This window comes from Lagenorhynchus albirostris, chromosome 20, assembly GCF_949774975.1.
Source record: "Lagenorhynchus albirostris chromosome 20, mLagAlb1.1, whole genome shotgun sequence".
Classification (NCBI taxonomy): Eukaryota; Metazoa; Chordata; class Mammalia; order Artiodactyla; family Delphinidae; genus Lagenorhynchus; species Lagenorhynchus albirostris.
In genome coordinates this window covers 11,704,499-11,718,118 of record NC_083114.1, presented here as the reverse complement: position 1 = coordinate 11,718,118, position 13,620 = coordinate 11,704,499, and the positions used below count along the sequence as shown (strand labels likewise).

The following is a 13,620-nucleotide window of genomic DNA, read 5'->3' as shown; positions in this document are numbered from 1 at the left end:
ATCAAACTATTTTAGTTATAAATAGCTCTCATCTAGAACACAGTTGTGTGGAAGTAGATTTGCACTCCAGGTTAAAAAAAGGCTGCATTCCTTTGGCAAAGTTAAGTCTGGTGGATTCAAATACTAAATACTTCATCCCCGGACATCAAGAGTTTTAATTATTAATTTTTTTACATCTTCATGAAATATTTTAGAGAAACTAAATGCTACTTTAATGCTGACATTTCTCTCAAATGAATCTGGGGATTTTTTTAAAAAAAATATTTATTTATTTATTTTGGCTGCACTGGGTCTTAGTTGCAGCATGTGGGATTTAGTTCCCCGACCAGGGATCGAAGCCGGGCCCCCTGCATTGGGAACACGCATTCTCACCCACTGGACCACCAGGGAAGTCCTGCATCTGGGGATTTAAAATTAGGTTCCACTCCAGGGTGAGCACCTCTTGTGGAAAACTGGGTTTTACTGCTTCTGAACTGAGCACTGCATTTCACTTCCACTGGGGCTGTTGCTTCACAAGCAGCTGAGGGGTGGTCTGGTTTCCATGCATGAGGAACAATTACCTTTTCCCTGGTGAGCCTTCATCAGACAGTCCCCGACGAGCTGCATGCACTGGCTCCGCAGGGTGGCAGCACTGCTGCGGGCCTGGGGATCCAGCTTTTCGCCATCCACGTCCTCGGCGCTGGCCAGGTGGGTGCTATAGAGAGCCAGGGCGGCGAAGAGCAGCCAGGAGTAGTTGTGGATGTAGGGCTGGATGAGCCTCTGCCGGTCGCTGATCCGGATGGTCACCATCGGATGGGCAGTGATACTGTGGGTAGGCAAGTGGCTGCAAAGGCAAGACATCTTTAAGGCCTACAGTGGCATGTGTATGCACAACATGCATGGTCACAACTGGGCATCAGGTAGCTCTAAGACTGTGGTTATTGAAAATTTAAAGACAGGGCTTCCCTGGTGGTGCAATGGTTAAGAATCCGCCTGCCAATGCAGGGGACACAGGTTCAAGCTCTAGTCTGGGAAGATCCCACATGCCATGGAGCAACTAAGCCCGTGCACCACAACGGCTGAGCCTGCGCTCTAGAGCCCGCAAGCCACAACTACTGAGCCCGCGCGCCTAAGTCACTGCAATGAGAAACCCGCGCACCGCAACGAAAGAGTAGCCCCTGCTCGCCACAGCTAGAGAAAGCCCGCGCATAGGAACGAAGACCCAACGCAGCCAAAAATAAATAAATAAAATTAATAAATTTATATTAAAAAATTTTAAAGATGGGTATGGGCCCTCTCTTCAGAAAAATGAACAAACACTGCACATTCCATTTTGGGATTTCACAATCCCCAGAAGACTGTCTATGGAAACCAGGTGAAGTAAGAATTCCTTATTGTGAAGTTTCGCAGGGCGTGGTTATAGCATTTTGGCAACATGAGAAAATGACCATAATCTTTAGAGACAGATATGAAGTATGCAGGAAGGAAATGATTTAAGGTCTGGAATTTGCTTTAAAATACTTTAACAAAGGAAAATTTAAAAAAAGAACAAGCTAAGCACACATAGCCAAATCCTCCTAACTGTTGGGTCTGGGTCATGGTTACGTGAAGATTCACTGTACTACTCTCCCTACTTGTGGGTATGTTTGACATTTTTTATAATGCAAGGTTTTTTTTAATTATTAAAAAGAAGGCAACGGAATACATGAAGGAAAGTTTACCAGGCTAGAGGTCATCTGAGACATACCCATAGGAATATTTCTTGGCCGCATAGCATCCATAGCAAAGGTCAAAGTCATCGCACACATTGCAATTCATCCTCCGGCCTATGATCAAACCCTGGCAGTGGTCACACGTAAACTCCATGTTGACCATTTCGTGGTCATCTCCGTGGCCCTCAGGCTTCACCCCACCTGGGGGGAAAACAGCAGCGTGAGGTGAATTGGGCAAAGGGCTCTTAGAAGGGCTAGTTTCCAAACCCAAACCAACCCCAGAAGCAGGGTTGTTCCCAACAGATTGATCGGGGCGTCACGGGCCACAGGAATCTTCTGGAGACCAAGGGTTCCCCAGGTGGCTCTTAGCATATGCACGATGTTCTTGGCATGGAACATCTTAGCAATGGTACCGTGCATGGACCCTGCTTTTCCAGCGCAATATGGAGTCTGATCAAACAGGTCACCAATCCCATCATGACCTCCATTTGGCAGCACAAGTCCACACACCAATCTGTGGGCTGTCTCCCATGACCTCTCCTCTAACAAATATTGGTGTATTCTTCTTAACAGGCACTGAGAAGTAATCAGGTATTTGCTCTTACTTTTTCATTCCCGAATCATAGATGAAAACAGACTCCATAACCACAGACCCACTGAGTGAGAAAGAATGTTAGTCACGAAGGAGACTGACAGCTCTGGTCTCCTTCTTACTCTGAGTCCAATGGGTTTCTGAGCCCCGTCATACACCTGCTCAATGCTCCTTACCTCTGACCCACTTCAGTTCCCACTGCCAGAAACCCAGTCCAGGCACTAATCCCCTTGTCACTATTGTGATTGATTTCCTAAAGGAAACTCTTACACGGACAGAACCCCCTTTCTCTAGCACAGCTCTGGTCATGTTAACACCTTTCTTGAAAAACCTTCCCCACTGTCTGTAGACTCATTCAAATTCCTGAGCCTGGTATCTCTGGGTCCTACAACCTGGACCCAACCTGTCTCAATCTATCACTCAGCGGCAGACACTGGAGAGTCTGTCTAAACACACTACATATGCTCACTCCTCTGTCCCTGGACCTGCTCAGCTTTGGATGACGACGCACTCTCCACTGCTTCCTTCATCACCCAGTTCTAACTTTCTTCAAAGACGAATTCATATCCCATCTCCTCCACAAGCCTTCCTGCAATGGTAGCCTTCCCTACTTCTGAACTTTTCCAGAACAATCTATACTGCTCATCTGTAACTCAGCATGTACACTCTTGTCCTGGAATATACATTTTGTGAGCAGGTCCAGTCTCCTGCTAAGACTACAAATGCTTCCAGAGCAGGGGCTGTATCTTATTCGACTGGGTGATGCACACAAAGAGCATTCAACTGCTTACTACTGACAACCTGCTTTATCTCAGCACCTACAAGTCAAGAGGATTCAAGACTTTCTGAAGTTTGCTTGTGTGTATTTTATTTCTTATAAACACTGCATGATTCAGAAGGCAAAATCATTTCCTGAAAACCCAACTGAATGTACATTCATTGGTGCTGAGTGTTTATCAAGTGCCTATACCCAGCAAGATAGAAGATGACAGCACATCACATAACAGAGCTCTGGAGTTTATCATTCAGTTGGGGAGATAAGGGTCATATTCGCCAACAAGTCAGAGAACACTGCTGGGGCAGTATTGTTACTGTACAGTGGGGTTTAAAAAATGACAAGATCACAGAAAATAGAAATGCTTATTCCTTTTGGGTATGGCACACTGAGGCCGTGAAATTTACCTAGGAAGCAAGTCTTGCAGAGATCCATGTCGCTGCACTGCAGACACCGATAGCGATGCCAGGGGGCAATTTCGTCACACCCATCACAAGAGATGTCCACGTTTAACAGGTCACAGTAGCGAGCAATAAACATGTGCATCTATAAGATGAAATAAAACACAATTAACCAACAGACTTTTAATGTGGCCACTATTCAGTAATCAATCCATCCTTCAGTATGTACTTAAAATATTCCAGGCACTGTACTAGGTGCTAGGATTAGGGGATGTAGGAGCTTAGTGTCTACTTGGGAATTCCCTGAAGCAAACAGATGACAGCATACAGTATGACAGGGGCTTGGATAGACAATTTCAGGAGGCTTACAGGGCACGTGGAGGTTTTTCAAAGGTGCTAATTCCTCAGGTGAGACCTGAGGGGCAAACAGGCATTAGCTGGGTGGGGGTAAGGGTGGTGGGCACGCCCGATAAAAGCAATAGCAAGTTCTACAGGAGGCACAAAAGGGTCAAGGCAAGGGCTCATGAACTTTGCAATAATTCCATATGTAGAATACAGCGTGGAGGGGGGGTAACCAGATAAAGTTAGAAAGGTTAAACCACAAGTGCCTGGGATGCTAGTCTAAGGAGTCACAGACGTTTTAAACAGAAGAGTAACTGAGCATTCTGAAAGCTCCTCTGGTTACTGAGTGAGAACGGATCAGAGAGGACAAGACTGGAGACAGGGAGACTGACCCTGACAGCAGCTGTTAAAGCACCCCCCCCCAACAGGTGATAAGGGCTGGACTGGGCCAAAAGTGAGATGGTGGAAGGTGGGAGAGCTGAGAGGTAGTAGAAGGCAGAGGTGAGGAACCTTGGGGGCTGACTGGTTACAGGGGCCCGCGAAAGGGAAGGGTCAAGAACAACATCCAGATTTCTGGCTTGGGTACTTGGCTGGACAAGGGTAGTGTTCACAGATATAGGAAACACTGCAAAAGAAGCACTGTTTGCTGGCACTTAGGAAGAAAAACTTTCTGGGGAAAGAGTAAGGGCACCATTTCATGAGCAAAACAAACTGTTTTACTGCGAAGTCCCTGGAGGCTACAGTATGCTTTATCTTTACGGCCTAGAAATAAGGGAAATAAACCACTAAGTCACCATACGGTAGTACAGCATAGCAAATATGCCAAGCCACCTTAGAATGGCTCCCAGTAAGGTATTAACATACAAGAGAGAAAAATCGCAAAGGCCAAGTTGGTGTGCTCCATCCAAGCACCACAGAGATGCCAAATGAGCAAAGTAACTGGCACATAGTAGGCACACAAACTAAGAACATGAATGCATCTGAAGCAGCAGATGCCTGGCATAATGTGGTGGTGACAGATAGACCCCTAATGTGGCGATGGACATGGCAGGCTATGGGAGCCTGATGCCTCTACACATATGAATCATGTAACTCTGATTCTGGGCACACATGGCTGCTTCCACGCTCACCAGGCAACCTTCTGATTGAAACATGACTTCCCAAGTTGCTTGCCTACAGGAAAAGAACGTACCACGGACACCAGCATCCAGGGCCTTCAGCAATTCTATTTCTCACTATAAATTAATAAACTGGCGCCTAATATTTTACTTCAGCCCCACGAGCCTATTTCCTGTGAATCTAGTTCTACGGGAGGGAACCACCACCTGACTGTGGTCAAGTCAGGATTCAGGGCCCCTCAGGTTAAAGACTAGGCTGGGTGATGGCCACTCACTAAGGTACTGACTGCCACCTGGAGCCCTCCCAGGGGACAGCCTGCTGGCACTCCCCCGCACAGACTCTCCTCTCCAAACTCCTAGCAAGTCACTTCAGGTTACTCTAGTTGAGAGGTCTTACTTTCCTCTGCTTCTCTGGATCTTCCTGGGCTATTTTTTCATACCAGGCCTCAAACATGCCATCCTGACACTCATCCATCCATTCTGAATTCTGCTTGGCATCAGCAAGCTCATCTTCTTCACTCCATTGGCTGAAAGAAGGACATAAAGAGAGAAAAGCATGCCTCTCCCAATAATCAAGGAAAGTGTTTGTTAGCAGACTCTGTGTCCTATGGGTCTAATACACGAGGCACTTTTAAACTTCTGAAGGGAAGAGGTCAATTTGGTTTTTAAAGCCCCAGGATCTGCCAGATGTTTGATAGCTATATACCAATAAAAAGGGAGAAGCCCCTTCCAGAGTAGACTACAATGGGTGAGGAATTAGAGCTTGAAAGGTTGTACCTACATGGCATAATCCCACTCAACAACCATTTGTGGTGAACCTACTATGTGCCAGGCACTGGAGCCAAATAAAGCAAAAAAAAAAAGTCCAATTTGGACATGCTCAGCACACCCTAGTGGTAGCAGCATGAGAAGGGAGTCAGGAGACCCGGGGCCTCAGCTCTTCCGCTGGCTGCTGTAAGACCTGGACACAGCACTCAGCCCTGGTCCTCAGTTTCCTCATTTCTAATAGATAATCTCAGGGACTCCTTTTAGGTGCAAAATTACAGATTTCCATAATTTCAGTTTACAGTTTGTTTCAGCAACCGGAATTTTAAATACACAACTATCTGCTCGACAGCAAATGTAAAACATCTACCAACCAACAAATACACATTTGTACATTCACGTGTTCCAACAAACTGACTTCAGGCCTACTCAGACTGAGCCTGCTCCGGGTGCTATGGGGAGCGGTGAGGAAGGTGCGGTCCCTACTCCCAAGGACTGGGTCACGGAGGAGTAGGCGAAGCTTGAAACAAGAAGCAGACTGATGGCTGAAGAGCCAGAAAGCTGGTGCACCACCCATTCCTCCTCCTTGCTGTGTCCCAGCCCTCCACCAAGAGCTCCCTCTGACAGCAGGGCAATGGCTGCGGTTTGTAAACAAGGAGACCGCTTAAATTCTATGTCCTTTTCCCAGGATATCTCTTCTGAGAGAGTGAAAATTGATGTTGATTCATTCACTGATTTCCTCCTAATTATCTCCTCTTGCTCTTCTTCCCCCTTTCTCTTCTTTCTTTTCTATAGACATGAGTGATTAATGGGTAAGTGGAATGAGAAGTGCAAAGAAAAAAAAAAGAAAACTTTGCATACTATTTTTTCCCCTCATACCTTAAGTCCTTGTAATGTGCAAGAGGTTATAGTGGCTAAAAATCACACACACACCACCACCAACAACAACAGAAAAAGATTCTCCAATTCAGCAAGCTATATGAGGATCTCCAAAAATGAGGAGAAAACTCATGCTGAGTTCACAATACCACCACCACCACTTTATATACAACACCATGCACCAGATACCTGCTAAACACTGAGAAACGGAACTCATTCATTCTTCGCAGCAATCCTGAGGTAGGTACTGTTATTACCTCCAGCTCTAAAGATGAGGAAACTGAGGCACAAAGGAGTTTAAAAAGTTGCCCGAGGTCATCCAGCTAGTATGTGGCAAAGCCAGGATACTCCCCAGAAAGTCTAGCTCCAGGCCCGAGCTCTGAATGTGCTACGATCCCTGTACTTGATTAGCTACTGTAGGAACTGCAGAGTGCAGGACTGTGTCCTTACCTGATCACACTGTCATGGACGCTTATATTTTCTTGTGACATTTTCATGAGGAGATCTGGTAACTGAATGTCAACAAAGAAGGTGAGATCACTGGGTTCCCAGCCCATATCCAAAAGATGAAGCAGGGCCGTCTGGACACAGGACAAGGCAGGCAGCAAGGACCTGAAGAGGCCATGGAGGTGAAAGTTACTAAAGCGGCCCATCATCCACGGAGACAACAGAAACAATGTGAATCAGAGCCCTGGTGTGCTTGTCAGTGGAAAACAGAAGGGAACGCCAGATTGCTGGTTTGGGTTCCTTATAATCTCTTTTCCAATTTCTCAGACTCCATATAAACCTTCTTCAAACAGATTAAGCAAAAGAGTTCTGAAAGCATAAAGAGAAAGGTCTCCACCCTGCTAGGACTACCACAGGGGACACTTTACGGTAAAGGACTGAGTAGTAAAACTCACCTCTGATAAACAGCAAGGTCAGGGCCAGGCCCAATTAGCCTAGGTTATACAGCTCAGATGTAGAGAAGAACCATTTGATTTAAGGTTTATGTCTAAACCACTTACTATGGAGGAGACCGGGGAATGGCTTTCTATTCAAGTTTTGTTTGTTTTTAATTTTTATTGGGATATAACTGATTTACAATGTTGTGTTAGTTTCAGGTGTACAGCAAAGTGTCTATTCAAGTTTTTAAAACTGAAAATAACAGGTTACAAATTTTCAGATGAACCAAAACCCATCCACTTTAAAAAACTGTACACACCATATAGAAAAAAGGCTGGGAGAAAATATACTGATAAGTTAACATTAGCAATTAGCTCTAGACGGTAAGATTAGGGGTTATTTTTATTTTACTCTTTGTGCTTTTCTGTATTTTTAACAGTGGACATGTATTTCTTTAAAAAATCAGAAAAAACAGAAATAATTTTTTCTCTAGAAATCATAAAATTATCCCGTACCTGTCGTTTACGTTACTAAACCCTTTAACTGCTTTGACCAAAAACAGAACAAACTGATAGTAAGTGTCTCGAATTTCTTTGTGTAGATCTGCACCACAGCCCTCCAGGTGTCCAAAATAACTAGAAACAGAAGAAATTACCAGTCACTTAATTGCCAGAACATTAATCACTTAATTGCTAACGAAGTGGCACAGAAACTTAATAAAAACATAACTTCAGAAAGTAACAGACAAAACAGCAAGTGACTCATCTGCTTGGATCAAGAAGGTTGCCCACCAGGAGTATAGAGATGACAATTATTAACCTTTCTTTGTTATTATAAAAACCACCCTTCCCACCACTACCTGAGCTCCTGGTACCATGTTAAGTATTCCTCACAAATTACCAAAGTTAATCCTCTCCACACAGTCACGCCCACCCCTCTGCCTCCCTTCAGTGACGACTTCCGTTCCAAGCTCAGTGTCTTTCCGACCTTGATCCTTGTCACCTTGGAGACTCCAACACCCATGGGAATGATGCCCCAGTTCTGCCGTCTCTGGATCCTCTGCCCTCTTCACCTCCAGCGATCTTCTCCTCCAGCCCCTTTGCCATCCCCGTCTGATGGTCATTTCCTTGACCTTGTCACCACAGTAACGGCGTTACCTCTGAAATCCTGACTTCAGAGCATCCTGCTCTGACTGACCTCTCACCCTGCTCACCTACACTGCGACTCCCACCAATCCCAGGGAGCCCCAAGCCATGACGCTCCCTCACGTTGACTATCCACCACTGCCGCCAGGCTTTCTCTTTGCCCTGTACTCAGCTTCAATTCCATGGCCCGTCACCATAATCATACCTTAGCAATCACCAAGTCATTTGCTGCCTTCTCCCTCCACATACTTGCCTGAGAAATTATATGCCAACATCAAAATAGCTAATTGTTGCTGGAGGAAACACCACACAACCAAGCTGACTAGTAGTACTTTACGTTCACAACCATAATTCTCAAATAATCTCTCCAAACTGTCAGGCAATCAGACCGGCTGTCTCAATTTTCACTACTGTTTCAAACCTCCTGCTTCTTCTTAAACTTCCACTGCCTCCTCCTAAGCCATCATTTAGAGCTGATACCTACCCTCAAATTTTATATTTTGAAAACAGAAATGATCCCACAGGAACTCCCCCATCTTCGCACCACCAAACCTACCAAGCAACTTGCATCTCTACCCCAGTGTGTTTCCTCCTGCTGCCAGGGAGATAGTCTCCCTGGCTCTCAAAGGCCGACCACTATACTTAACCACTGCTACTGCAATTAAGCCCTCCTTCCTGCATCGAGTTTTCCTCACTACTGACCCACTCCCGTCAGTGTACAGTATACTCTGCTATCTCTTCAAAACCCTCAGCTGATGCTACATCCCCTGCAATTACTATCCTAATCCCCTGCTCCCCTTTAAGGCCAAATTTCCTGAAATAATTGTCTAGTCTCCCTCTCCATTTCATCACCCCCATTCTCTTCTCAACCCAGTCCAACAGAGCTTGTGGCCTCATGGCTCCAGTAAGACTGCTGTCAAATCTAGTGTGTTCTTATCTCTCTCAACCTCTCACATCAGCATATGACACAATGGACCATTCCTATCTATTTTTTTTCTTTTGACTGTGTTGGGTCTTCGTTGCTGTGCACCGGCTTTCTCTAGTTGCGGCGAGAGGGCTACTCTTCGTTGCAGTGCGCGGGCTTCTCATTGCAGTGGCTTCCCTGTTGCAGAGCACGGGCTCTAGGTGCATGGCCTTCAGTAGTTGTGGTGTGCAGGCTCAATCGTTGTGGCGCGCGGGTGCAGTAGTTGTGGTGCACAGGCTTAGTTGCTCCACAGCATGTGGGATCTGCCCGGACCAGGGATTGAACCCGTGTCCCCTGCATTGGCAGGTGGACTCTTAGCCACTGCACCACCAGGGAAGCCCCATTCCTATCTTTGGAGATACATTCCTCTGTCGGCTTCGACGGCACCACCATCCCCTGGTTTTTGCTCTTGGTGGTCACTCCCTGGTCTCCTCATGACTCCTCTTCCTCTGCTTGGCTTCATCTAAATAAAGAAGTGCCCCTAATGCTCAGTCCAGAGCCCCCTCTTGTCCATCTCTCTGCACTCTTTCTAGAAGGTCTCATCTGGTCTCACGGCTTTACATACCATCTATATACTGACAACATCCAAATTCTATCCCTACTCCTGGTTTCTTCTGAGATGTTTAGACTCTTATCTCTATTTTCTCATATCTACTTGGGTATGAAAGAAGCAGTTCAAACTTAACATGGCCAAAACAAAACTTTTGATTATCACCCCAATCTGTTCCTTCCATACTCTTCCCCTCAGTAAAATGTATCACCATCCACCCAGCTGCTCAAGCCAAAATCCTAGAGGTTTCTTTCCCCATGACTCTTTTCATTCACCCTCTACGTCTAATCCATCAACAAGTCCTTACAACTCCACCTCCACGGTGTATCTTGAATCTCACCCTTTTCTCTCCTTCTCCAGTACTATCTCCTGGTCCAAACCACCTCCACCTCTTGCCTGGGCTACTGCAGCAGTCTCTCCACTGCTTTTCTTCCTTCCACTCTTTTTCATGTAGTAGCCAGAAGTATCTTTCATAAAGATATATCACAGTGTGTTCCCCTTGGGCTTAAATTTCTCCAGGGACTTCCCATCTGCAACTCTGGGTAAAATCCAAACACCTTAAACCATATCCTACAAAGCTTTACGTAATATGGGCCCTAATTTTCTGACCTCACCTCCTCCTATTTCTCTCGCTCAGGCACACTGGCTTTCTTTCTGCTCCTTGGGCTAATCCCCCACCCTAGGGTCTGTGTGGTGGTCCTTCTGCCTTTAGTGCTCTTCCCCCGGATCTCAGCTGGTCAAGTCATGCCTTGGTTCCATGTCCTCCTCAGCCTGCCTAACCCAACTACACAAATTAGGTCACTCTGTATGAAATCACCACATAGCCAGGTTATAGATCATATTTTTCGTTTGTTTGTGTTTGTTTTGTTTTGTCTGTCTCTCCTAAACAGACCACTAGAACAAGGATCTTGTCTGCCTTGCCCACTGCTATATACAACACCTAGAACAGTGGCTGGTAGAGACAACACTCGGGAGGTGTTTACCAAGTGGCTGCTGAAACAACCTTGTGAGGTACCTAGATTTATGTTGTTATAGTAAATGAGCATTAAATGTGGCCCACAGCTTCCAGGAGCCAAATGATGAGTACGGGTGCACAGGCAATACAACCCTCATTGGTAAAATAAAGTTGATAAACTCATCAAGAGGAATAAACATGTTCTGGTATTTACTTACTGAAAGGATAGAACCCATTTTTCCTTAGAATGAGAGAATGAATTGTTCAAAAACATGAATTTGTATCCTACATGGAAATGACAGAGCTCTTACTTAGAGAAGACAATCAGGATTTCTTTAAAACGACCCCACGGCTTGTCTTCCTCGTACTTTGGACTTACTTGGTAAACTCTTTCTGGCAGGTCAGAAGCTCCAACAGGAAAAGTATGAAAGGTGGGTGGAAGCAGTGAGGCTGCCCAAGGGACTCTGTACAACACTGAATGATCCTCAGGACCTCGAGGATGCTCCGGGCTTGGGCCTTCCTCAAGGAAAGAACCTTTACAACACTGGAGACAGAACTCAAGTCAGGAACACCCAGAAAACTCTCGAGCTGGGGCAGAAAGAAAACAGACCCCTACCCAAGTTCTGATGCTGTATTAATAAAAAGGAAACACTATTGTGAGGTATCATTCAGGAAGGATAGCAAGACCTGTTTGCTACATTTAGTCATTACTCAGCAGCACTACAAATCAGTTCACTGTCCAGAAGCCCAACAACTCACATTGAACAATTAATTGATTAAAAAGGAACTCTGTCTCTGTGGTAAACCAGGGACAAACTTAGGAAAGGAAATTAAAATACGCAATACTTCCAGAGGTATAGGCCCACTGACAAGTAATTTTGCCAAAAATATCAAATCCTAAATTTCTCCCAGCATTAAAATAAGACAAATTTATTTTGGCAGCTAGGAAGAGAAATGTTTCTTTTCTTATCCAAATGGTACATTATTGATATAATGTATATATAGCATAATGTACAAATCTCAAGTGAAAAAAATACTTCTTTAAAAGAAAAACAAAATCAAAACTTTTCTTGAACATTCTAAGACAAATCTTGATCTGTCCTCCAAGTATTATTTGCTCATTTTTTTTGTTGGTTTTTTTTTTTTTGCGGTACGTGGGCCTCTCACTGTTGTGGCCTCTCCCGTTGCAGAGCACAGGCTCCAGATGCACAGGCTCAGCAGCCATGGCTCACGGGCCCAGCTGCTCCGCGGCATGTGGGATCTTCCCGGACCGGGGCACGAACCCATGTCCCCTGCATCGGCAGGCGGACTCTCAACCACTGCGCCACCAGGGAAGCCCTATCTGCTTGTTTTTAACATGAACTTCAAGTCTTTGACAAGACTGGGTACCTGCTGCTTGAAAAGAGAAGGCGCTCACCTCTCGTGGGAGAGTGACTGATCTTTAATGAAGTCCATGGCATCCTTCAGCACAGGGTACTTCTCTTTCACTGTGGGCAACGGTCTGGCCTCCTCTACTGAGCGGAAGGAGAGCAGCCGGAGCCGCCCCCGGGTGAAGGGAGGCCGCCGGGTGGGAGTGGAAGGTGACGAGGGCTCTTCGGCTGTGGCAGAGGACACTTCCGTGGCAGGAGCACCACTGCTGGGCGGCAGCGTGGGCTGGACATCCAAGCCAGGACTCCTATCTTCCACAGCAGGGGGCGCTGCTTTGGTGGGAGATGTGGAGGCTTGGAAATGTTCTTCCACCACAGAGCTTGTCCTCTGGCGCTTGTCCAGTGGCCGCAGATGATCTGTGTCATCTACAGCCACCAACTTGTCACAGCCTTCTTTTGAACTTACATCCATGGGCAAAAATTTCAGTAGTAGAAGACTCTTCTGAATACACTCTTTCGCTAAATGCAAAATGCAAGAAAGATAATGAAAAAAAGTCGAAATTAAACTCGTTACCTACTTTTGCATTGAAAATAACCTACTTAAACTCTACAGTTTAGGACAAGAAATACCTCCATTAACACAGTGATATACACATCTACTGACAGGACAGAATCAAATTTTCTCTCATTATATACATCAAAATCTCCCTAGCACTACCATCAGCACACTTAAAGTTTTATTGTGGACATTTTCAAATATACATAGAGAGAGAATAGTATAAGGACCCTTCCCCTTGCGCAGATTTAACAGCCATCAATCCAAGGCCAGTCTTTTTTTCACCCACTCCCACTCCCCACTCCCTGGATTACTTCCATGCAGATCCCAGGCATCACATTATTTCATCTGTAAAATCTCCAGTATATTTCACTAAAAAAAACTTTTAAATAATAACATAACCATGAAATTTTAAAAGTTAACAGTAATTCTTTAATTTCATTAAATATTTAGTGTGAATACACTTTAAAAACATAACAAGATGTAGCTCAAAAAGCACTTCGTGCCTCCTAAGGAAAGTAATTAGAAAGATGCTCCGTCTGGATCATGTTAATAAACAATTAACAACTGGCACTTCTCTATTTGTGAACATCCTTGGAAAATACATTTAGTGCCTGTTACCTTCCCTAGGTCAA

The 13,620-nt window shown here is 45.2% G+C and overlaps 1 protein-coding gene across 7 annotated transcripts in view; it reads right to left on the bottom strand.

Moving 5' to 3' along the window:
• ZZEF1 (zinc finger ZZ-type and EF-hand domain containing 1) overlaps positions 1 to 13,620 on the bottom strand; it is a 113,579-nt gene that overhangs the window by 32,646 nt on the left and 67,313 nt on the right. For all 7 annotated transcript variants that reach the window (XR_009537487.1, XM_060133662.1, XM_060133663.1 and 4 more), the window contains 8 exons: positions 12,480 to 12,948; positions 11,442 to 11,606; positions 7,964 to 8,083; positions 7,014 to 7,175; positions 5,317 to 5,446; positions 3,466 to 3,604; positions 1,727 to 1,892; positions 561 to 823 (listed from right to left, as the gene is read on the bottom strand). Coding sequence is in view for 6 of the 7 variants with exons in the window: in XM_060133662.1 (XP_059989645.1) it covers positions 561 to 823; positions 1,727 to 1,892; positions 3,466 to 3,604; positions 5,317 to 5,446; positions 7,014 to 7,175; positions 7,964 to 8,083; positions 11,442 to 11,606; positions 12,480 to 12,948 (1,614 nt within the window). In the remaining variant the exon portion in view is untranslated. The remainder of the gene's footprint in view (positions 1 to 560; positions 824 to 1,726; positions 1,893 to 3,465; positions 3,605 to 5,316; positions 5,447 to 7,013; positions 7,176 to 7,963; positions 8,084 to 11,441; positions 11,607 to 12,479; positions 12,949 to 13,620) is intronic.